Source organism: Vicugna pacos, unplaced genomic scaffold (genome assembly GCF_048564905.1).
Source record: "Vicugna pacos unplaced genomic scaffold, VicPac4 scaffold_21, whole genome shotgun sequence".
Taxonomy (NCBI): Eukaryota; Metazoa; Chordata; class Mammalia; order Artiodactyla; family Camelidae; genus Vicugna; species Vicugna pacos.
This window is the reverse complement of record NW_027328742.1, coordinates 9517524-9544047: the sequence shown is the minus strand read 5'-3', so window position 1 is coordinate 9544047 and position 26524 is coordinate 9517524. Positions and strand designations below refer to the sequence as shown.

The 26524-nt window shown below is 35.8% G+C and overlaps 1 protein-coding gene across 4 annotated transcripts; it reads left to right on the top strand.

Annotated features, from left to right (window-relative positions):
• Positions 1-378: 378 nt before the first annotated feature.
• Positions 379-26091, top strand: LOC116283276 (RING finger protein 17-like). Of its 4 annotated transcripts, none has more exons than XM_072957697.1 (13): positions 379-522; positions 2861-2955; positions 5839-5930; positions 8840-8951; positions 9849-9929; positions 11242-11342; positions 15419-15590; positions 16801-16877; positions 17148-17222; positions 20542-20849; positions 21833-21916; positions 23121-23222; positions 25369-26091. In XM_072957697.1, the coding sequence occupies exons 1-13, from the start codon at positions 393-395 to the stop codon at positions 25569-25571; spliced, it is 1632 nt and encodes a 543-aa protein (XP_072813798.1). In that variant the 5' UTR covers positions 379-392; the 3' UTR covers positions 25572-26091. The 4 variants fall into 4 exon arrangements, with proteins under 4 accessions (XP_072813798.1, XP_072813797.1, XP_072813799.1 ...); XM_072957696.1 differs by having other exon boundaries at positions 21806-21916; XM_072957698.1 differs by having other exon boundaries at positions 21806-21916; positions 23121-23280; positions 25369-25493.
• Positions 26092-26524: the final 433 nt, after the last annotated feature.

Sequence of the window (26524 nt, the reverse complement as noted above, 5' to 3'; positions counted from 1 at the left end):
CAGCTGGGCCGGCTTCCTCACCGAAGCCCCTATGATGCATGAGGGAAGGGGGACGACTTCAACGTGAAGGATGGTTCACCCCCTGTGAGGTCAACAGCAGTGGAAGGAATGCTGTGTGAAGTCTGATTTAAATGCAGTAAGAGTGCCAAGGCGGTGACGCTCAGACTAAGATCGGACGGGGAAACGGTTTTTGATCACCTCGCGCATCGTTTCTCCGAGGGCTGCAAAACAGAAACAGCCCGCGTGCCCCGCTGGCCGGGGGGGGGGGGGGGGGCTTCAATTTCCTTGCCCCTGATTGGCTCTCTGGAGCCGCCGCCTCCGGTGATTGGCCACTGCCGCGAGGGACGTCGGCCCGCACGCGGCGGGCGCCCTCCGAGCCTGAGGAGGCGGCGATGGCGGCTGAGGCGTTGAGGGCTCGGCGCGGCCCGTCTTCCTGCGGGCAGGTGGAGAGGCAAGCCCGAGCCCAGGCCACGAGGGAGGCCCTGTGCGCCCGGTGTGGAGGAAGGGCGCCCGGAGCGTCGGGTGAGGGCCTGAGGGTCAGCCCGCGGCCCGCGCGGGGGCGGGGCGGGGCGGCCGCGGCGGCGAGGCGTGCGCGGGTCGAGGCCGGGCCCGGAGCCCGCGGGCCGCGAGGCGAGCGAGGCTGGGACGCGCTGAGACGGGCGAGGGCGGCTCTCCTCACCCCCAGCCTCCCCGTGCGCCGCCCCTTCCTCACCGGCCGGTTCGCAGGTCGGTGAGAGGGGAGCTGTGAGGCCCTAGCCGTCATCCTGTGGTGAAGCAACGGAACATGGCTTCCTTGTGTAGTTTTTGTTGTAGTAACGAATAGACCACTGTGAAATGTTTCTAAAATTACACAACGGACGTTGGGGATGGGCCGGGGCACGCGGCTCGGTTTGGCAGACAGCACCTCACTTCTGTGCGTCTTGCGTTCTGACCTTGTGCGGCAAGGGAACGAGCGCCCTTGATTCGCTCCCTCAAGACTCCCCTCAGGTGGAACAGGTTCAAGTTACTTAATGTAACCGGAAAGGCGGTACGGCGCTGTGTCTCTGCCAGGGGCGAGTTGTTGAATTGCAACTCCTGGAGCTGCTGAAAGCCTTATTACGCTGTGTACCTGTTAAATCTTTGCACTTTCGAAGGGAAAGTCAGTTTTCTCAGTCCCTCCAAGACGGACTCCATTTGGGAGACATGAGCGAGTGGGAAAAGTCGGTTAGTTGTGTTTTCGGTGGGGAGCCAAATTTCCCCTACCCCAAATTTCGATCACTGCTGTTGCATAGAAAATCGCCATTATTCGAATGAGATAGTATTACAAAGAAAAGTTTTAGAACATGGCATTTTAAAATCACTGCTTCTTCCATACATTTTTATTATAATGCTGAGAAGTACTCAATTGGAAAGATAGTGCCCGTGCATACAAAGTTGTGAAACTGCTGTAAGCTGTAATGCAGCACAAGTTATTTTGCTTTGTACAATGCCAGAAACCTTATAAAAGTAAAACAATTGAAATAGTTTTGATTTCTTTAGTAACATTATCTCTGGAATTTAAACGAGCTTTAAAATTTAGCTTGATTGTGAGCTAGCTTCAGATGTTTCAGTTGGCTTTAAAACTAAAGCTTTTTTTAATCAAAAGAATGCAATTATTATAATATAAATTAGCAAGAACACTAATTTTATAGTGAATGGTGACTAATTTTATCTAGTTTCTTTTTCCCTTTTTTTCTTGCAAAGTCTTTTAAAACGACAACCTGTGAAAGTGACATAGCTATAATGAATGCTTATTATGATAAACTCCAAATTCTACTTAGATTATTAACATCTTGATACTAGGTTTTTCAATCAAAATTACGGTATCATACAGAGGAGAGGCAAGACTCAAGACCACCTTGCTGGTGTGAACATGGCACAGGGGTTAGGGTTCTGGAATTGGCCGCAACATCATTTGCAACATCCTGATTGTGGCACGGGCAATAGAGCCATTGGCATTCCAGTTCTCAGTGTGGTCGGGGAATCACTCTCTGGTTTCTTTTTTATTGTGGTTTAAAAAAAAATACCATTAAATGTACCATCTGAACCATTTTTAAAAGAACAGTTCAGTAGTGTTAAGTATATTCACATTGTTGTATAACAGATCTCTAGAACTTTTTCATCTTGCAAAACTGAAATGCTACCCATTAAACACTAATTCCCTCCCTACTCCAAAGATAAGATTATGGTATTTCCCTTCATAAATGCTAAGTTTGTGAAGATGATCTTTATATGAGTCATGTGTGTGTGACATTAGTGGCATCTGACTTCTGTCCTTGCCAGTGTCTTAGATCATGAAGAGAATGGTCTTGCCAGTGTCTCAAATTGGCCCTCTCTGTCCCATCACAGGTTGGGAGATACAAATTAGCAGAGGGCAGTATGATCAAGTAGAAAGAACATTAGACTTGGAAACAGAACTAGATTGGAGTCTAGATTATACCATTTACCCCAGATCACTAAAATGTTTACCCATCCCTAGGTTGAATAAAATATTCCCAGCCTTCTTAGCCATGCAATTTACAATGATCAAATGAAGTATGTGAGAGCACTTTATATGATTATAAGAGATGTCAAATTTGAAGAAGTATAGGTGCTAAATAACCATCTAAATGAATGCAAACAATATTACATAGCTCTGCCTGGTTTTTCTTCTCATTTTTCTCCCTCCTTCTGACCTGTTTTGTTTCTCCTGAATTTCGTTTAATAAGTCATCCATTTCCAACTAAACTACATATCTTTTCCTATACAAGAGAATCCCCTTTAACTTTCCGTCTGATTATACTGAACATTCAACATTAACAAATTGTGCAAAGTTTAATTCACAATAAAATTTCATCTGTAGGTCACCATCATGAACTTCAGTGTGGACATGCTTTTTGTGAACGGTGCTTGTTAGTAACTGAAGAATACAGCACAATTATATGCCCTGATTGTGAGGTAAGTTTTAGTCTTTCATATTGAATGCACTACAACCTAATGTTAAAGGTGAAAATATTGGAGAAATAAGACATACTTTTAGTTAGGAACTAAAAACTTGCATTTTTGCTCCTGAGTCTAAGGAACCTAGCAAAAGATAAGCTGTTCATATCCACTTTATGATTGTTCAAAGTGATCAAAGGGAATGCAAGGTTAAGTTTATACACTTAGCCTATATATTTTGACTTTTTTGGACATTTTTGTGGAATATTGCCTCTATTTATTTTTATCTTAATGAAGTAATATTCCTTTCAGATTTGTACCTGCATTTTCCACACCAATACCATGCAAGCAAATTTTGAACTTTGCCCTGCCCCTCAACCTTTGTGTGTCATCAAATTTACATTCGTAGAGATGCTAGAGTGAAAAAAAAAAAGTTAGAAGTTAAGAATCTTTACACAGTTTTAACTGAAATATTTTAAATCAGTTGTATTTAATAATTTCTTAAATTTTCTGGAAGAAATGTCCTGTATCAAATCTGTTGATAGTAACATTAAGCTCTTACTATGAAATGCCAGGCCAAAAGGGCATAAATGAAGAGGCAGATAGAAATAATAAGTTTTAGTCCTCAGTTCTGAGGGGACACTCTTAAAAATAACAATTGCTCCATTGTGATTTTCCTAAAGTAACACTTTTACCCTGATAACCTAATAATACATGACTATCTTTGGTACCTTATACTTAAAACCTTCCCAGAACATCCTCTTTCCCACCAGAGGTATATATTTAAATGAGAGACTATCGCATTTAGTAGTCTGCTTTATTTTTCTTAGCAGCATTAACCTATTCTCATGAGAGTCTCCTACATTACTTTTTTTTAATTGAAGTATAATCAGTTTACAATGTTGTGTCAATCTCTCCATAATAGTTCAGTCATACATATACATACATTTATTCATTTTCATACTTTTTCATTATAGGTTACTACAAGATATTGAATGTAGTTCCCTGTGCTATGCAGTAGAACCTTGTTGTTTATCTGTTTTGTATATAGTAGTTAGTATCTGCAAATTTCAAACTCCAAATTTATCCCTTCCCCCCACCCCCTTTCCCCTCTGGTAACAATAAGTTTGTTTTCTATGTCTGTGAGTCTGTTTCTGTTTTGTTATTAAGTTCATTTGTCTTTTTTTTAGTTTCCACATATAAGTGATATCATATGGTATTTTTCTTTCTCTTTCTGGCTTACTTCACTTAGAATGACAATCTCCAGGTCCATCCATGTTGCTGCAGTACTTTCAAAGACTATATAATAAACTATGGTACATAAGAGCTGTAATTCTTAACTAATCTCTTTATGATAAAACATTTAGGTGGTTTTCAAAATTTTTCACCATATCTTTGCACAATTCTTGAAACCCACTCCCACCAAAAAAATCTTATCTGCAGATTCTGTTAGTTTCCAGGTCTAAAAAATATCTGTGTTTGAGTTTGTCCATTTTTTTTAATGTTTGACCATTTAATGGACAAAAAGTGGGTATCTCCTTGTTTTAAATTGAAATTCCCTGACTACTAGTGAAATTGAGCAATTTTTCATATGTTGACTTCTTAGCTCCTCTTCTGGGAGGATTTTTAACGGATCCTTTTTGGTCCTTTCCATACTTTTCTTTTGAATTGTCTTTTTCTAGCTTGTCAGACTATTTCATGTGATAGAGATATTAACACTTTGTCCTGTGTATTTTAAATGTTTTCTCCCAATTTTTCACTTTTAATTTTGTTTATTACATTTTACCATTCAGAAATGTTTCCTTCTTGAATTGTTTTTCCTCCTCCTTAGTGGCTTCTAGGTTTTCTTTGATTAGGCAGATTTTCCATCTCAGAGTTACAGTACTTTTTTTTCAATACTTTTTTTTTTAAAAGTAAGTATTAAATCCCTTTATATTTTATATGATGTATGTGACTTTCTTCTTCAGAATAATTAGCTGACTTTCCCACATGATTTATTGAATAATCAATCTTTCCTCTATTTAATTGAAATGCCCCTTATAGTCTATATGAAGTTCCCATATATTTGTGGATCTGTTTCAGGGCTCTGTTCTATTCATTTACAGTTGTCCCTTGGTCAGTGCAGGTTTGAGCTGTGTAAGTCCGCTATGTAGATAAATACTATAGTACTACATGGTTTGCTGTTGGTTGAATCCGTGGATGCAGAAGCACCACACATGTAGAGGGCCAGCTGTAAATTACATGCACATTAAGCCCTGCGTTGTTCAAGGGTTGACTTGTATTGTGCCACTACCTTAGTGTTTTAATTACAGTAGCTTTATTTTCTGGTGGGATAAATCTCCACTGAATGTTATATTAAAAATTTTATATTCTTGCTCATTATGTTTTCATACGAACTTCAGAATTGTATTAATTTTATATCAGTTGTGTTTTAGGGTTTTAAATCTTTGTCTTCAAGACCCTAACCTAATTCTCCATTTATTCAGTTCTTGTTTATGACTGCCAATAAAGTTTTTTGTTTTCTTTTCTTAGAGCTTGTATTTTTCTTACTATAGTTATTCCCAAGTATTTTAGAGTTTTGTACGTACCTTAAAATAGCATTGTAAAAATTTTACAGTGAATTTTAAAAGTATTGTTCCAAGTATTTCCTTTAGAAATGTAGCAGAGTGAAGTATAGTTAATGTTCTGCTTAATTAATTGCCAATTAAATGATTTTTTAAAAAAAATAAAGTAGGATAAAAACATGTAAATGTTGCTTTTTCTTTGATTTAAAGAGGATTTCAGGATCTTTAGAGCTATTTTCAACTTTATCTATGGATGACACACTAGGTTTTTGAATTCTGGATAAACAGAATTTATTGAGTGACTTTCTGGTTTCTTACTTTCATCTTTTATCCTAAGGTTGCTACAACTATAAATACAAAACAAGGATACTGCCCAATAGATGGATATATTAAAGAAGAGTCTTTTATGGAAAAACTGCAGCCAAAAAAGTATGTTCTGTGTGCACTTATTTTAGTGTTTGAAGTTTAACATATTTCTCGAAGAGTTATTTTAGAATTATTGGTAAAATGTCATTCTTAGATTAGTGTTTGTAACCCATTGTTTATACATTGCTCTTTAGGTTTGTAATTTATCTTAGCTGTAAATGAAATGGAGACTCCAACTCCTAAAGAAGCAGCATTAGTTTGTTCTTATTTAAAGTGGGGAAAGAAAAGAATGCAAGATTGCCACATCAGAGTAAGAGAAGCTGAGAATAGACTTCAGCAAAAACTAGTGTGCTGAGTGAGAAGATAATGGAGGAAAAAAATAAGAACGTACATTTCTATTGATTCTCAACAGTAGTATGAGTACAATATAATGCAGGATTTTGAAAAGAAGTGGTTTGAGAGGTGATTTATAGAAAGTGATAACTTTGAGATTATTTTATTCATTTTTCCATTCTTGTGTAAGATTTTACATGTATATGTATTAATAAATTCTCTTCTTGAAATAGTATGCAAAGTTTTTTTTAACATATTCCAGCTGGAGATGAGCACCTGTGTTTTTTTTAATTGCACTTATTTATATTTGTCATCTTCTTCTAGTCTACAAGCCCCTTTAATGGCAAGGGCCATATTTTATTGTTTTCTACATCCCTGGTGCTGGACACAGAGTAAACATTTTATAAATGTTAGACGAAGAACCGTGATATTTTGACATTTGCTGTAGTTTTTCTGAAAATCATTTTTTGATCCTAGGCGAATGTACATTTAGGGTTGACTGTGGAATGAATCATGATTTAAAAAATGGTGAAGTTTGACTTCACAACTTTTTAAGGGTCAAAGAATCTTCTTATTAATTTACCAAGACGCTACTCAGATGGTAATTATATTTTTGTATAACTTTTAACTTCTTAAATCATATTTAATATGGAAGTAAGTTATATGAGAAATAAAACAAATATAGGGTTCCCTCAAGGAACAGTCTCATTTGAAACTTTTCAATTTTGTTATTGGCCCAAACATCTATAGATCACCCAGTTCCTCATATCTCATCCATCTTACCTCCTGAAGATTCTATTTCCACAATATCACCCATATTTATAATTTATCTTCCATTTCTACACCCTGTTTGATTCTTTTAGTCTCTTTTGGCTACCTCCTTAGGACTTCAGACCCTTTCCTGCTCTATGGTTTTCATTACCTATCCAGGTAAAATCCAAAATCCTTTAGACTAACTGTCATGACTTTTCATGTTATTGCTGTAGCTTCTCTGTCCAGATTTATATGCATGCATAGAAACCAACAGAACAGTTTTTCCTTTGGGTAGCATAACCACTTAGCTAAAGTCCAGCAGTTGGTTATTGAGAGAACCAGAGGTGAAACTCAGGCTCATGGAATACCAGTACTGCTCCCAACTGCTGTATTTGCATTCCACCGGTCACTTCCTCCATAGGCTCTGAGTGAATAGAGTAATCACTTCAGGAATCTTTTTGGCTTCCTGTGAGTCAGTGGCCATAAAAAATTTGAACACCTACAGGAATCTAGCAGATGACTTACTGGGTGAGACAGACTGACATTAAATGAGCGTTAAGGATTGTGGCAGACAGAAGGTTTACCCACTCCAAAGCAGGTAGCCTGTACTCAGCTCCAGCCAATTACTGCTTTGTGTTAAGACCATCCCAGTGTTGCGAGATTATCCTTTTTTTTTCCCAAGAGAAAATATAAATGTGGGCTTCTGTATGAATCTTTCTTTTTATACATCGTCCAAGTCAAATTTGATTGTACTTTTGTCTAGATCTATATAATATTGAATATGGTTGCAAAGTGAAATTTCATTTTCAGAAGTAGATGAATCTGTTTTAGGTACCCCAGTTTTTTCTGAATTACCATTTTAAAATTAGTTCTCCATGTCAAATATACTTATGTTAGAAACTCCTCTATTTCCTAATTTCAGTAGAATTTGGTTTAAATGGTTATATCTTTTAAAATAGAAGTATCTTTTGATACATGATGTGTTTCCTTCCTGATTTGTCTTTTAATATTTTGAAACAGGAATTGAATAATGGACTCCTTATGGCCAAAGCATTCACATATGTTTTTAAGAACATGAATGTTCACTTTTTAAGTAATAGAATGTTTAAAAATTATCTAGTCTATTATTTCTCTCTATGAGAGTAACATATTTAATAATAGTTTCTTCCATGAAGTGTCATAGGCTTCTGATTTACTTATCCAACAAACACTGAGTGCTTATTGTGTGCTAGCTAACATAGGGATATAAAGATAAAAATAGGCAAAAACTCTAGCATCTGTACTCAAGAAATGTAGCTTACTTTTTCTTTGAAACTAACTTATCTGGTAAATTCATTACCTTTATATACATTATCTAGGCCTATAAGTACATTTTTTAATAGCTGGCATTTGTGTATATAAATAATTGAGCTTGAGACAGTTAAAGGATTATCAACATGTCTACCAAAAAATATCAGAGAAGGAGAGATGGTTAGGAAATTCAAGCACAATTTATACTGTAAGCTATTATTTTTAGGAATTTGTTAAGAAATTGAATTCTTGCTTAAAATTAAGTTTTATATGAAAGCATATTTAGTCATGGTTTCCCTGTCTTTACTTACCATAGATAATTGAGAGCCCACTGTTAAGTGTTCTTAGAAGTCATGGTATGATTTATTTTTTTAGTTTTTTTGAGTGGGGAGATAGTTAGGTTTATTTATTTATTTATGTTTAATGGAGGTACTGGGGATTGAACCCAGGATCTCGTACATGCTAAGCACACAGTCTACCACTGAGCTATAACCTCCCCCTGAATTATTTTTGAGAGAGAGTAAAAATCAGACTAGAGGATTGAAACCATTATATTAATGTTGGTATTTAAAATAAATGTACTTGACATTTTCCAGAATAAAGAACTGTTCTCAGGACTTTAAAAAGACTGCTGACCGGCTAACTGTTGGTTTAGAACATTCAGCCTTCACACGTGGGACTGTTCTGAACCCATCAGCTGTAATGGAGGTATGAAGAATGTTATTCATCAAGTGACACGTGGCCAGACGTTTTTACTTTGTCTCTGGTAGCTTCACTTTCCTCTTCTCTCAAGGTTCCTATAACTGTAGATTCTTTTGAAAACATGAAGGTAACAGAGGTAAACCTATACTCCCTTGCTTGAATCTCTTGATTTGTTCTGAACTGTTTTCAGCAATTCTCTTTTCCTCCCAAGTTAGCCCATTCTGCCTTTGACCAGCTCTGTCAGTGCTCTTGATATTTACCTGCACGTAGCTTCCTCCTTTTGAACCTAGTTATTGAATTCACATTCTGTGAGATTGTATAAAGTGCAAGTTTCTAAATTCTAAGGGTGATTTACCAGGTATTTTATCGGTGACTGAAAGGATGGTGTAATTGTTGTTGGAAGATTGAGTTTTACCTGTTACTACTCCATATCACTTTAAATAATGTATTCTTCTAATTTAAGACTAGAAACAGGACAAACTCCAAAATACTGCTGAATGAAGTATTACATCTTTTTGTTAAGGGGATCATTAGTGGGCTGGGAGAGAAGACAGAGCGCTGTCTTCACCTTCATTGTTTAAATCTTAACATAGCCAAATTATAATCTTTTTTTCTTAAGAACTGTTACTTTTTATGTATATATATTTATTGCCATGATAAATTTTTCAGGTAGTTTTAAGATGCAAAATGGTTGTAGGACATAATTCCATTTTTTCCAAAAAGGTACCTAAAAGAAATTTGGGATGCTATCACCAAAACTAAAATGTTAATTGTTGCTTCTTTTCTGATTTCTGTAGTGGGTCTGTAACCGCAATGGTAGCTTGATGCGTTTGCAGCTGCTATGTTGTATCTAAGCATCTATGTTTATACTTTGTGTTTGTATATTCCCCTTCCCTTTCTTAGGAGACTAAAACTGTGGAAGAAATTGATGAAGCATTGAAGATAGCAGGCCAGAATTTTGAAGAATTAAGTATTGCTGTAAAAGTAAGCATTTTGAATGATTAAATTCTATCATAAATTAAGGCATGTTCTCTTTAACTGTGTAATTTGGATGTAATATCACTGAAATTGGAGCTTAGCATTCAGTTATTAAGTATGACTATCAAATGATAAGAGAAATATACAAAAGAATGGACACCTCTCATGGCCTGCTAGCAGTAATCTCATAGCATTGTTGTGCTAGCAGCATGCTGAAATTGGAGCTCTGTTAAGGAGCTGTGATTTCCGCTTGCTGTGAGCTGAGTTTTGTCTTGGAAGCATTGCAGATCACCTTTCTAGCATTGCGTGTTATCTGGCTGTAGATCGTTACACAGAGTCTTATGCTCTTTTCTCCTTAACCCTGTCACCCGAGAGAGAGAGAGAGAGAGAGAGAGAGAGAGAGAGAGAGAGAGAGAGAGAGAGAGAGAGAGAGAGAGAGACTTCTTTATTGAGAAGGAACAAATTCCTTACACCCAGCAGCAGCAAATTCACAGCCAAGGCACTCAAAGGGTTATAGCTGATACGGGAGTTAAGACTTCAACAGGTGAATCTGAAAGGGGAGTGGGGTACAGAATTCAACCCATAGCAGTCTGCCCTTTGGCCCTCCCAGATTCATATCCTTCTCACATGCAAAATACATTCATCCCATCTCACATACCCCAAATTCTTAACCTATTTCAGCGTCAACTCTAGCTCCAAAATCTCATCTAAGTATCTTCTAAATCAGGTATAGGTGAGACTCAGAGAATGACTCATGCTGGGGCAAAATTCCTCTCCAACTGTGAATGTGTGAAACTAATAAATTATCTCCTAAAATACACTGGTTGGATAGGCATAGGTAGATATTCCCATTCCAAAAAGAAATTGGAAGAAGAAAAGGTCACAGATACCAAGCAGTGATTCTTTGAAAATATGAAGAAGTATGTGAAATAGTTAACACTTTATTTCAAATATTTTTAATACTACATTTTAAGTTTTATAAATTTAAGGAATCCTACCAGAGAGAAATTCAGCTATCCAAAACGATTCATTTCCTGTACTGATTGAAATGATAAGAAGTTTAGAAAACTTAGTGGGTTTTCTAGGCCTTTTTGCCAGTTTATCAAAACTTTTGCCAAAAAAGATGTGATCTTGCTAACAAGTACCAGGATTTAAAGTTTAACCTTGTGAATTAGTCCATTTTTATCATCTAATCTCCTCTTGTGTTGTTATTTTGAAAAGTCCAAAAAGTATCTTTTACTTTCAAAATTATGTTAAAGAGTACAGTTCCTCCAAAATAGAAATACCAAATTATATCTTTGTATTATGTTCTTCCCAGATGCTCGAACACGTACACAGTCAAACAAAAGAGGAAACAGTCAGTCTTATAGAGGTTCTGGAGAAACAGTTTGATCAGCTTTTTACTTCTCTTGATTCCAGGTAATAAGTTAAAAATATAGACTCAATGAAACTGAAGCTTTTAACATTAACTTGTCATTTTATTCCTTTGCATAGATTAAAGTAATGAGTAACTTTTAAACTAGTTTGGAAGGTTATGGGTGGTCCCTATAGGCTGATGTTTACAGCTTCAAAATGAAGAGCAGCGTTTTTTTTGTTTTTGTTTTTTTTGGCTATTTGCCTTCTGATCCAAAGCTGTTCAGATAATTTCTTTCTTAAACCAGTTAGCATAGATAAATGATTTCAAATTCTGAATCCCGTTGTAGAATTCAGCATACTTGGGAAAATGCAAACATACTCTTTCTGGTACGTAATTTCATCATTTTTTCTTGTGTTTATTTGCATCACAGAAAATAATAACATACTTTCTAATACTCATTTGTAAACAAATACCACCATACTGTTATATAGCCATCCTTTTTTAAAACTTTGATATATAAGAGCTTAAATAATCTTTAATCACATTTTTGTATTTCAAGAGGCAGGCTCATAAAAGTAAGAAATACATTTGGTAATGGTACTTGCCCCTTTGGTCTGGGTTCTTTTTATTTTTTTTTAGTCTAATTAGGATATCTAGAACATAGGCTCAATACACGATGAATGAATCATATTCTTTATTCCTCAATGTTGTTGGTATCTCATGTTTAATACTCAGTTATAAAATTTTAAGTGATAGGTCATGTGCATACATTTTTATTACATTTTTTAACAGTGGTATATATGCATAATGAAGTTTACTTTTGTAACCATTTAAAAATGTACAGTTTAGTGGCACAGGGTACTTTTATGTTTATCTTGTTAAGAACTACCAAACTGTTTTCTAAGTTGGCTACACAGGTTACATTCCCACTAGCAGTGCATAAGAGTTCCAGTTTCTCCACATCCTTACCAACACTTGTTAATTCTCTTTTTTAAAATACAGCCATTTTGAGGATGTGAAGTGGTATCTGATTTTGTATTTGACTTGCATTTCCATAATAGCTAGTGGTATTGTGGACCATATCCTTTCAATTGACCATTTGCTTATTTTTTTCTGGAGAAATATCTATTCCAGTCCTCTGCCCATTTTTGAATTGGATTATTTGTTTTGTTGTTGCTGGGTTGTAGGAGTTCTGTATCCATTATGGATATTAATCCTTTATCAAATATATCATTTTCAGATAATTTCTCTTGTTCTGTGGCTTTTTTTTTTTTGACTTTTTAAATTGAAGTGCATTTGATTTACAATGTTGTGTTAATTTCAGCCGTACAGCAAAATGATTCAGTTATATATATATTCTTTTTCAGATTATTACAAGTTAGTGAATATAGTTTCCTGTGCTTTACAGTCAGTCCTTGTTGTTTATACGTTTTATATATAGTAGTGTGTATCTGTTGATCTCAAACTCCTAATTTATCCCTCCACCTTTTCCCTTTTGGTAACCATAGTTTGTTTTCTGTGTCTGTGAGTCTGTTTCTGTTTTGTAACTAAGTTCATTTGTATCACTTTTTTAGATTGCACAGATAAGTGATATCATATGATATTTATCTTTGACTTACTTCACTTAGTATGATAATCTCTAGGTCCATCCATATTGCTGCAAAGGACATTATTTCATTCTTTTTTGTGGCTGAGTAATATCCATATATATATATATATATATATATATATATACGTGTATATATATATATGTTTATGTATGTATGTGTGTCACATTGTCTTTATCCATTTATCTGTTGATGGACATTTAGGTGCTTCCATGTCTTAGATACTATAAATAGTGCTGCTATTAACATTGGGTGCATGTATATTTTCAAATTAGAGTTTTTGCCTTTTCCAGATATGTGCCCAGGAGTGGGATTGCTGGATCATGTGGTAACTCTATTTTTAGTTTTTTTAGGACTTGCCATGCTGTTTTCCATTGTGGCTGCATCAGTTTACATTCACACCAACAGTTGTAGAAGGGTTCCGTTTTCTCCACAGTCTCTCCAGCATTTATTATATTTGTATAATTACAGACTTTTAAAATATTTATTTATTTATTTATTTGGGGAGTAATTAGGTTTACCTATTTATGTTTCAAAGAGGTACTGGGAATTGAACCCAAGATCTTCTGCATGCTAAGCATGCACTTACCACTTGAGCTGTACCCTCCCCCTATTTGTAGACTTTTTGATGATGGCCATTCTCACTGGTGTGAAGTGATATACTTCATTGTGATTTTGATTTGCATTTCTCCAGTAATTTGTGATGTTGAGCACCTTTTCATGTGCCTGTTGGCCGTTTGTATGTCTTCTTTGGAGAAATGTATGTTTAGGTCTTCCACCCATTTTTCTATTGCATTGTTGGTTTGGGGTTTTGGGTTTTTTGATTTTTTTTGATGTTGAGCTGTAAGAGCTGTTTGTATATTTTGGAAATTAAACACCCTGTCAGTTCCACCATTTGCAAATATTTTCTCCCAGTCCATAGGTTGTCTTTTTGTTTTGTTTATAATTTCCTTTGCTGTGCGAAAGCTCGTATGTTTGATTAGGTCCCATCTGTTTATTTTTGCTTTTATTTCTTTTGCCTTGGCAGACTGACCTAAGAAAACATTGCTTCTGTGGCTTGCCTTTTCACTCTCTTGATAGCATTCTTTGATCTAAATAAGTTTTTAATTGATAAAGTCTGTTTTATCTATTTTTTCTTTGTTGCCATGTTTTGGTGTCATATCCAAGAAATCATTGCCAAATCTAATACTGAAGCTTCCTCTCTGTGTTTTCTTCTAACAGTCTTATGGTTTTAGCTCTAACATTTAGGTCTTTGAGTCATTTGGGGCTGATTTTTGTATATAGTGTAAGGAAAGGGCCTAACGTCATTCATTCCCAGTACCATTTGTTGAAAAGAGGGTCTTTTCTCCATTGAATGGTCTTGGCACTTTTGTCGAAACTCAGTTGACCATATATGTGAAGATTTAATTCTGGGCTGTCTGTCTGTCTGTCCTTGTGGCAGCAGAGCAATGTTTTCATTACTGTGGCTTTGTAGCGAGTTTTGAAATCAGGATGTGTGAGCTCTCCGACTTTGTTGTTCTTTTTCAGGATTGTTTTGGAAGGTTGGGTTCCCTTGAGATTCCATGTCACTTTTAGGATGGGTTTTTCTGTTCTGATTTTGATAAGGATGGCTTTGAATTGTAGATTGCTCTGGGTAGTATTGACATCTTAACAGTGTTGTCTTCTAATTCATGAACATGAGAGATCTTTGCATTTAGTTTACCTTCTTTAATTTCAGCAGTGTTGGGTAGTGTACACGTCTGTTGCCTCCTTGGTTATGTTTATTCCTAAATACATTCTTTTTTTTTTTTATTCTATTGTAAATGGTTTTCTTAATTTCCTTTTCAGACTGTTCAGTGTAGCCGAGTTTTTTTGGAGGCCAGATTTGATTTTGAGGAAATCATTTTACTCATTTGTTTGATGAATAAAATGAGCAATTAGACACTATAATTTTTGGTGCAAAATATCTTTATTTCCATAATAAAGTAATTGCAACATAGGCACAGAAAATTTCTTGAGTAAAATGAGGTAAGTAATGAAGGAGTAATACTATAAGCTTCCTGAGTGATTACTTTTAAGATAATAGTTAATTAAGTTCTGGTTTGGTGAAGTATTTATAAATATCATTTTAAGTTCATGTAATATGTATCTACTTATAGAAATATTTTAATGTACAGATAGATTCTTGTGAGAAATGAGCACAGAATGTGTTTGATGTAATGGCACAAATGACAGCAAGATGGCCAGGGTTCCTCCTACTTTTAAAAGTGGTGGTGGAATCATCCAGGGTTTATCTTACTATGCAGCTCTGACAGCTGTCTCTGTGACATGATAACTGTGTCCTCCTACAGAGGCTGATTTTTCTCTAGTTACATGCACACAGCTTCCACTCTAATACATTTTAGTTCAACTGAATGCCCCTTTTAATAATCTTACTTTATTTACGTTCACAAAATAGTGAAATTATCTTTTCAATACTGTTGAGTTACTGTAAACTTACTGTCATAAAAATGTTTATGAAATACTGAAAAATAACTTTATCGTAAATGAAGGAAAAAGAACCTGTGTGAAGAAGTAGTAAGAAATACAGGTGATTATTTATCAAATGTAATGATGGCTAAGAGCTACATTGAGGAGAAAAAAAATGATTTGGATGCAGCTATGAAGATAGCAAGAGAATTAAAATCGGCACCTTCTCTAAGGACATACTGTGACCTGAATCAGGTAGTTTTAATATTTCATGTGAATTATTTCTGTGGTAGCTTATTTTACCTACTTTGGAATATGATATTTAAAACCTAAGAAAAATTTGTTTTTCAGATTATCCTAACTTGTAATGGCATCAGTTTAGAATTCTTAGGTGTTTGAATTCTAAGACAAACATTAATAAATGTGTTTGGACTTTTGTTATATTATTTATCACTCAGGGAAATGATGTAACACGATTCAAGAACAAGTAGGGTGACCCTCAATCTAGAGTTGTTTCTAGGTCACTAGAATAGAAAATGAGGACAAGTAAGAGTAGCAAATTAAATAGGACTCTATTTTCCTTTTATAAGCAGTTAGGTATGATTGTCAGCTCTTGGCTTAAAAACTTACCAAGATCCCATTCAGGTTTTTCTCTCAGCCTGCCACCCCAAGATGTGCAGGTCAAGAGACAGGATGCTTCACTCTATCCTGTCCTCTAGTGATGTGCCTGGAGTTGTGCAGAGAGAGAAATATGTTTCTTATGCGCTCGTTGGCAGGACAAGGTTAACCATCAGTCCTCTTTGCTAATTTCTGTCTTGCTCCCTTGGGGTATAGATCCTACTCTATTGTCTTTGAATCCTCAGGGCCTCATTACCCATAGATAATGAGATGTTTGGACTGAACTGAGGTACAAAATAGAAGCCATTGGTTTACCTGCCTCTAAAGTCTTGAACTGCAAATTAAAGGAGAAGAGTTTACCACCATCTCACTTGGCCAGGCCTCCCTCCAGCTATAGTTCTAAAAACAGTAATCGTCAATTTCTGTGTATTACATGTGAGGCATTAGGAAGTTAAAAAAGTAGTAAAATTTGGTCTTTATCCTAGTTAGTCTAGTTAAGAAGATGGGGGAAAAAAAGAAAAACATGAGGATAGCAATGCAGATGCAAAATAAATCTGATCAGAAATGCCTCTGGAACTGTGTAGCTATATTCCATTTATTAACTAGTGTCCTGTGTTGTTGCTGTCTGTTAATACGTATCTCCAAGAGATTTTAAATTTTGGAGTTGGGGGAGTCACAGACACTTACATGCATCCCTCATTTTACTTGCCTAAGATCAAACTGTAAGCATGTTACTTAGTGAAATACCTAAAGGGTATAGTTTTGCTTCTCAAATCTCATTCTGTTTCAACAGTATTTATAACAAAATAAAATGCACACATAAGTGATACTTCTCTTCTGATTCTAGATTATTCAGACTTTGAAGCTAACATTTGAGAGTGAATTGTCACAGGTTAGCTCTCTAAAACTAAGGAACTCTCCCAAGTAAGTTATAATTCAGGAGAACATCATAATTAAGTATAAAGATGTATTAGAGCCTAAATTTATTAAAATAGCAAGCAATTATTGATTGATAATTCAGTTCAAAAATGTTTCCCAAGTTAGCAACTAAATTAAAATAAGTAATTTATGATAAATTACAAAGTTATTAAATGTTCTGTATTTTGGAGTTTTTAATGTCAGCAACTAATTTTTATTAGAGAAAGTAGTAAACTTATATTAGAACATTTTTTTATGTGAAGTATTTAATTGTAGGTTGAACATGAATTGCGGTGAGATCATCTGTATGTTCAACACTATGGGAAAGATTGAATTTGAAGACTCAACAAAGTAAGTATTTAAAAGAATAGCAACATGCCATTAGTGTCTGACATGGCCTAAGGGACAGAAATATTATCTAAGGGACAGAAAAATTGATGTTTAGTGTCGTACTTGTGAGTCAAAAGCTGAAAAACAATGTAAAGGGCAGCGTGGTTTCTATCATTTAAATTCTGTGTAAGATATTTAAGAATTAAAAGACGTAGAAGGAATCAGCACTCAATGATACGTGTCTGAATCATCTTTGAGAGCCGTTCATTCAGCCAGCATTGAACACTGATTTTATGCTAGGTACTAATACCCCAGGTACTGAGATTTATGCAGAGAAGTTGCACTAAGTAGAGAATGACCCTTGTAACGAAGTGCGTAATTGCTGTGAAAGTTGCACATGCAGAATTTAATGGAGCTGCAAAGGAAGGACATGAGCAGCTCTTGGGGCAGGGGGTAGGTAACAGGGGACTTGGAAAGAGGAGATTTTATGTTTCTTCGTCCATGAGAAATGAGTAGCAGTTGGAGAGGGAGGCAGGTATCTTAACAGGAAGATAACATACTACATTCAAGGAACTGCATGTATAATACCACATGGCAGAAGGTACATGGAGGCTAAATCCTAGACTTTGTATGCTGTGCGGGGGCGTCTGCACTTAGTTTCCTAGACCTGTGCTATCCAATATGGTGGCCACTAACCACATGTGGCCATTTAAATTTAAGCATACATTAATTAAAACTGAATGAAATGAAGAGTTCAGTTCTTTGGTTGCACTAGCCCCATTTCAGGTGCTCAGCCATGTGTGGTTAGTGGCTGCTGTATTGGGTAGCACTGCACCATTTCATTATCGCAGAAGGCTCTGTTGGACAGCTCAGCTGTGAATAATAGAAAACCACTGAAAGATTTGCAGCATGAAAGCAAATAGAATTAGGTTACATTTCTTAAAGATAACTCTAGTGACCATTGAGAGGATTCTTTGGAAGAATATGAGGTTGCAAGCTGAAGGATGGTTTAGGCTGTTATATAGATAGTGTCAGCAAATGATGAGAAACCAAACATAGGTAGAGCACTGGAGAGGAATAGATAATGACAAATGTTAAGTTGGGAAAAGTGATGAAACTTAGTAGTTTGTTGGGTGTGAGGAATGAAGAAAAGGGAGGCGTCCTCGATGAGTTATAGGTCTGTCTTTGGTGACTAAGTTGGTGGACTGTGGTATTATCCACCAAGGCTGGGACACAGGAAAGAAAGAAGTTGGGAGGGGGAGATAGTGGGGTATGTGGTTGCTGTGGTTTACTGTGTCTCTAGGGCAAAATGTCCAGAGGGAAGTAGGCCGTATGTGCTGAAACTTAAGAAGAGGTTCTGGACTTGACTCTTTGCTCAGGAGTAGTCCAAATATAAATACTTTAGAAACCACCCCCTGCAGAAGAAAGTAAGTTCATCCAGCTGTAGGTGGTATGTCTCCTGGGGAAATCATCCCCTTAGAAGCACCACATTCATCACCTTGGGAAACTAATGAGGGTCCCACCCACAGCCTCATCAGCTCAGAAACAGGCATGAGCAGATCTAGTCTAAGCCAAGTAAACTCTTGTAAGAGTGCCAGTTTATTAAATTGAGTGCAGTTTATTAAATTAAGGGGCAAATAGAATTGCCACGGGAACTAGAACAGTCACGTTGGCATTCTCTTCCAACATCCAGACAGACACAAGAAGCCAAATCATCAGAGGTTGCTTTGTTTGCAGCATTTTGGGAATAAAGAGAGTAAGATTTATCAAATAACTGAACTGCATCAGTCCTAGACAGCATGCTGCAGCCCTTGCCCCACAGGGAGGATGTTACGAGAGGACTTTGTCTCAAGTCATCATCCCCCGTACATGGAGCCCTGGCCCCCGTTTTCCTCTGTGACTTGACGTTTTACACTTCCATGGATAATCATCCTTTCCAGTCATTACATGCATCTGGATATTTTCATGACTAGAATATGGTGACTGTCAGTTATTTTTAATCCTAGATGCTATTCTGTCTCTGTAAGAGTTTGTATTGATTCAAATTTAACTCTGAGTAATCTTAAAGTTCTTCCTAGTTTTTAGGGAAAGTATCATTGTGACCTGCCTCTACCGTTTACAGGTGGTAATAAAGGAATCGGTTTGCCCAGTGAGAGCAAATATTGAAGTAGATCAAGTACAGTGCCCTCGAAAAATAATAAATTTTAAATTAGGGACAGGGTAACCTGCAAAAAACAAAACAAAACTGAGAAGGAGCAGGAGAGAGTGGTGTTCTAGAAGTCAGAGGAGAGGTTTATGAGACTGGAGTTGGTTGATGGTGTTAAATGTCTCAGAAAGTTCAGATGAGAGTTGGTTGTGGAAAGAAATGTTTCAGTTACAAAGTTGTGTACATATGTGTGTTGTCAGGAGGTGTTTGGACCTTTATTCAGTGTGTGTTAAGAGACAGATAAGATAGGTCAGTGCTGATTCCAGTTGGCTTTGTTAGTTCTTATTTCTGAAATCGCTCTTAAATGGTGATCTGTGAAGAAACTAAATCTATCATGAGTTAACTAAAACTTTTGCGACTCAACCTCATTTCTTTGATAGAATTTCTATACTTGAGAGCCCAAATCTGTGTGGATTTGTAAAGAAGACAGAAAAATAATGGAGCAAAGTGAATAATCAGCTGTAGGTTGGTGACTGTTGAACAGTCATTCCCAAAGTATTCAAACGAATGGTGACTTTTAGCCTAGGTGGAGGTTTCTAGTAATTTGCTTAGGATTGGATTGTACCCCTCACTGCTTCCTATACTTTATTTTTACTTCAGTGAATTAAAAGAAATAATCTTAACATAATTTAAAATTAAATACCTAAGCCAAATAAAAATTTGAAGCTGGTTTTTTTTAGAGTTCTTAACAGTTTTTTTTATTCCAGTACAGTCAGTTACAATGTGTCAGTTTTGAAAATGGATTGAAATTAAAAACTACATCCAGTGTTCTTTTAGGATCAAATCATTGTGATGTGACTATGTCAGGTTCTTTCTTCAGCCTCTCATTGATTTTTACCTCTTGACCTTTTAAAACCCTTGGGCTTGCTTGAGAATGGGCAAAAGTTTCTTTTAGGGTAATGGAAATATTCGAAATTAGATTGCAATGGTTACACAAGTAAATTTAGTAAAAATTACTGGATCTGACAGTGTGTAAATGATACATTAATAAAGCTGTTAAAAACCCGTGAGACACCTGTGTGACTAACTCTGCACATGTCACAGTATTAACTGTCAGGTGTAAAGGAAACGGTTTGAAGGTGGATATAAAAAATTTATCAAATGACTTAAAGTAGCCTTTATATTTTTAAACAGATGTGATCCTCAAGAAAATGAAATTGGACAGAATGTTCTAAAGAACAATAATCATAAAAAGGAATTTGCTTGTAGTCGTACACAACCATCACTAAAAAAGAAGAAGTTTGACATTTCTGTCCTAACTAATGAAGCCCCACCAACTACTTTGCGATGGGAAACCAATAATGTGCATTTAGAAGCAAAAAACTTCCAGCCACAGAAAGAGATTGTTGCAACAACATCCCCTAAAACCACTGCTGCTTTACCTCAGATGGGATCCAGCCCTGATGTGATCATTGAAGAAATTATTGAAGAAAACCTGGAAAGTGAGTAAAAATACAAAAGCAAAGAAATAATGTATCATGTCTGGAATTAGAGGCAAAATTAGTTCTTCTTTGTCCCTGTACTTAAACATGTTTTTGTTACTTACACCTCACTGTGAGTTAACACCTATTGATTCCATGCCTCTACTGTCACATTCCTAAAGTTCAGATTATTTTTATTTTTAATTCAAGAATATTAGCTAAGCTCTGAGATGTAATTTTAAGATTAGAGTATTTGACTTTTTAGTGTTCCACCCATATAAAAGATGAGAATAGTGGGAAGGCTATAGCTCAAGCGGTAGAGTGCATGCTTACCCTGCACAAGGTCCTGGGTTCAACCCCCAGTACCCCCTCCAAATATAAATAAATAAACCCAATTACCTCCCCCTCATAAAACAAAACAAAACAAAAAAGGCCAAAAAAAAGATGAAAATATTATAAATAAATGAGAGATTGTGACTTTGTCCTTAAATTTAAGAAGACCATGTCTTAAATCTTTGTTCTGAGATACCTCCTGTTATAAAATGAACTATCATGAGTACAATAGCATCTGAGTGGTCACACTTTAAATGTATCACAGCTGTTTGATTGGGTTTCCAGTGGTGTCTCCCATCAGCACCAGAGTGAGATCACGCTGTGTGCAATTATCCCGTCAGTCTTCTTCAGGACCATTTTCAAGATCCACTTCGGTTTTTTCCTTCCCCCACCCCACCCCCCCCCCAGTCTGTTTCATTGGTTGACTTTCCAGAATATTTTGGATACATAAAAAAGGACACGCTATTTTCTCTCATTTCCACTGGATGATTATTGTCACTGATTAACTCAGTGAGTTAAGAAAACTATCAGTATTTTGCCTACTGATACGGGGGTCCTGCCACTCCAGTGTTTTACCAATTCAAGTACAGCTTTTTAAACAGTATGTTAAGTGTGCCATTGCCAACATAATAAAATTAATACAGTTGTCTTTCTTCCCTATTTTGATGAAGCATGCTGCACAGATTATCTTACGGAGACACCTAAATATCAAAAAAAGCCTCTTCAGAAGAAATCTCCTTTTGGATCAAAAGCAGGTACTTTATGTATAGTAACTCTTAAGAAGAGTGAGGCCATGAGTAACATGAATTTTACTGATATGTAAAACGTCTTCCTTTTTAATGGTTAAAGTTCTGGCTGTTATTGGCAAAAATATTTCTGAAATTTATAGCACTTCTCTCAGCGATCTCCCCAGTTACACGTGCTTATCTCTTTACCTCATTCTCAGTATGCATATTTTTCTTTGCAGTCTGTTTTGGATAGGTAAAATGATCTGTTTGTTCTGTTTTTATCATCTATCCTTCAATTCCTTCAAGTCTTTGTTTTTTAAACATTTTTACTAGATTTACTAGAACATCTACATTGTTCAAAAATTAAATGTATACATATTAAAACACCCCATGAAACTTTTCCCCTAACCTGTTCTCTTTCCATCTAGTCTCCTCTTCCCTTCCAGAGTTTCTTTATGCATATTCGAACAAATACACAGATATTATTTTTCTAGTTCTCGTTTTTTGTTTTTGTGCACAAAACGTAGCATGCCATACACACTGTTCTGTTCTTTTAATTCCTTTCTTAACATTGTACTCTGAGATCTTTTCATATCAGTAAAAACACTTGGCTTAATTACTACTATATACAAAAAATTTCTCACTGTCTTATTCTACCCAACCCTTGCTTCCACCAAAACATGCACATCTTCCCCTCAATTGCTGCTCAATATGTTGGCTTTCCCAGGCATTTTTTTCATACCTCTCCAGCCTGACAAGATTTAGGAGTCAGAGTGGCTATGAGCTAATTATTGGTTCTTTTGATTTAGTACAGTTTAAAGGAGATTTGGAGCTATACTGGAAACCTAATCATTATCAAGGGGGTTCCAAGTTCCAATTATATTTATAAATAAACGTTGGTGTTTTGTTGTAAAACAGTAGAGTTATAGCACATACTCTGACTTTAGAACCTAACTACCACAGGAACTACAGCTCATTTATTTAACGCATTTTACAAGTAAAATAAAATGTTCATGGTTCGGGTTGCAAAAGAAATCTGTGAAAGTGGGCTCTATTTGTTTTATCAGTCTAGTTACTGTTTTATCGTTTGGACTCTTGTGGGGCCTAGGTCTTCTAGAGTTTGCAGTGCTACAAGACACTTATTATTCTTTTAGAGGATATTGCATTCTGTTTTTAGTGAATTTTTTCCTAACTTTTGGTTTCTTAATATGGTTTAAATATTCTTATCCAGGTTCTCCAGAGCTAGTTTTTGTAAGCCATGTAATTACATCCTTGCCACTTCTATATTCGGAAGTATTCACAAATAAAAGATGCAACAGTATTGGAAAAGAAGGTGAACCAGTTTTGCAATAAGAGTTTACACCTTGATCCTTCAGACATTTTGGAGCTAGGTAATGAAATATTACTCCAAGTTAAAATCTGAAGTTTATTTAAATATTGTAATATTTGGCCAACCCATATGGACTTTTTTTGTGATACAGATTTGTACAAGCGTAAAAGGCTTTGAAATTGTTTAACATAAGTTTAATTTTATTTAACTTATTTAGATAACTTAACTAAATATTAAAATAGACTGTCAAATGAGGTACACAAACACTCCACTATGGAGTAAGGTGAGATATTTTTTAAATATCTTCCTGGGCCACACAGCATGGTAGGTACACTTAATCAGCCCATCTTAATTCTAAGGCTGTATGTGATTTGCTGTAATTTAAACTTTCATTACAAATACTTCCCTTATAACATGGATTAAATATGGTGTATCTATAATAAGATGAGGCTATGATTTGACTTATTATTATAGCATTTTTCTCATTCTGCTAACATTGGTCAACACCTGCATATAACTGATACCAGAAAGTACTGTATGATCTGTTTAGCTTTATATAGTAGTTCTTTAAAAGTGTGATTAATTCCCAGCTTGTCTGTGTCTTTTTTCAGAATATCAGAAGACTAGAACCATCATATACTAACAAAAATGAATAATAATTTTCAAAGTTAAAAAACAGGGTTTAAATTATGAGCATCTAAAGCGGGAAGTGTAGTGTTAAACTTATTTTTTTATGGCTGGAAATAATTCTTTAAATTTAATATATGCCCAAAAGCTCAGTTTAGATTCAGAAAATATGCTAAGAAAGCCAGAAATTCATCCTTTGCTTTAAATTGTCAAGGATAATTATTATTTCAAGGCAAATATACATGATTTAAATACTCATTTATCTTTTGAGAAGTGGTTGGTAAGGGAAGAAATGTGATATGATGCTTTAGCAGAGTATCCCCTGTTCCCTTTTCCTACCTATGTTCTTCATTATAAGGACTAACAAGTAGCTCCAGTAGACTTGTATCTCACCTACTGCAAGAAAGAATGTTTTAATAGCATGTAGTTTAAAACTAAAAATATAGGTCATGTGGTATATAGCAACATAAGAAAAGGGTTGATGACAATCTCAAGGCCAAACTAATGTTTTGGTAGAAGTTAAAATTGCCTCTCAGCTATCCTGTGTTTATTAGCATATACAGAGGGGATTATAGAGCATCTTTGTATATAATCTGTGACCAGGTCATACCAAATTTCTCTCTAATGCTGAATTAGTTAAAAGGATGGCCTCCAACACCACCTGCTACCTCTCCTTAGTAGCTACGAGGCTCTGTCTGCCTACTTTCCTCACACATTTGGGTGGAAGACCACTTTCATGGGGTTGTTGTGGGGAGGAGGTGAACTCACACACAAAGTATTGAGAATGTTGCTGAGCCCATTGTAAACGTAAAAATTCGGGCCTCTTTCTGGCTTGATCTTTTTTTTCCTGGTTATTTATTTGTAATTCATCTGATGCCTCCATGAGGCCCTCCTCTGCTGCTACGTCCTTGGTTCGTCTTCCCCTTTTCTGAAGTCCACTGTGTGTACATTTCTTAATTTTGGCCTTTCCCACTCTGCCTTTCTTGGTTCCTTTACTCTCACTCCACTTTTAATTGAGGGAAGGTAATTGCTTCTTCCTTTATGCTTCCAAAGAAGTATGTTACAAATTTCAGCATGCATGTATCTGTGCACATGTGTGTGTACATGCAAAAGGCTAGAAGTTCTTTTTTCTTTTAATGTTTTGCATAGTGTATTATAGTAACTTAATTTGCCTGTCTCTTTTCCTTTCTTGAGCTTCTTGAGGCAGCATGGTCTCATTCATCTTTGTTACAGTTCATAAAACACAGGTCCTCAGTAAAGGACTGCTGACTTTGTATTCTTTGTTTTTACCTCCCTGTCTAGCTCATGAGTTTCTGTATTACAGAAACTGTCAGAATATACTAGCTTTATTTATCCCTCTCATAGCATTTGACAAGGGGCTGTGTATTCACTGTATGTCGTCAGTAAATACATGAATTAAGACTTCTTAGTGGTGAAACTAATGTACATGTTTGTAACTTAGAGGTTATTGGGTGTTTTTCTCCATAAACATTGATAATGATTCATCTCCCTCATTGTTTAGGTGCAAGAATATTTGTCAACAGTATTGAAAATGGAATGTGGTGTCGAGGAACTATTACTGAATTAATTCCAATAGGAAGTGAAAATATCAGAAGACGTAGTCCAACCAAATACTTAGTCCACGAAGTTGCACTGATACAAATATTCATGATAGATTTTGGAAATTCTGAAGTCCTGGTTGTCCCAGGGTATGTTATTTTATGATTATTATGTGTTCTTGGCCTGCTTAGACACACTCGTATGTGGAGGAGGGAGATACTAAAGAAAAAACTGGACAGGTAGGGAGGAGTCATTTATCCTTTTTCACTTCCAAGGTATAGACTTTTTATTTTGCTCTGTAATTTGTCTTATTAATTACTAAATTGGTAAAGTGGTATGATTTGTCTGTGTTATTAAGATGGGGAGCTTGCAAAAGGAACTTTCCAATATATCAAACTTAAATACTCTTCTCTGTTGCTTCAAAGCAGGGCATGAGGCACAAAAATAGTCCTACTAAAAAAGTGTTACAGTTAGTTACCAGATGATTGAGTACAGTTTTTAATGAGATTTCCAAAATTTAATTGACATTAGAATTCAATCTATGTGTTCAAAAATGTTTCCTCAATCTCCTAGGAAAATAAACTGATATTGTTCTTGTGGTAAGGACTAGTATTAATTATAGCATGGTCACTTCATTTAATGGTCATAGCTTTATAAATAAATATATTTCTGTGTGGGACTGTCATGCCTTTCAAGTTTAAACTCAATGGGTATATGAAGGACAATCCAGATGAAGGCAGTTGAGATTTATTTCTATGGATAGAAATAATGTCTGTGTTTATAAAAGCTAGATTGAATCTATATAGTGAGATAGCATGAATTAAAATACAACTTTCTAGAAGATTTAACTTAAGGAGAGTATTCTTAGAAATGTATACCTTTTGTGAGGGAAGGCAAGTTTGGGTTTAAAGCATCCTTTTTTTTAAAATTTTTTAAAATATGCGTTTTTATTGAAATATAGTCAGTTTACAATGTCATTGTCAATTTCTGGTGTACATCGTAATGCTTCAGTCATACATGAACATACATATGTTTGTTTTCCTATTCTTTTCCACCATAAGTTACTATAAGGTATTGAATGTAGTCTCCTATTCTATACAGTATGAACTTGCCATTTA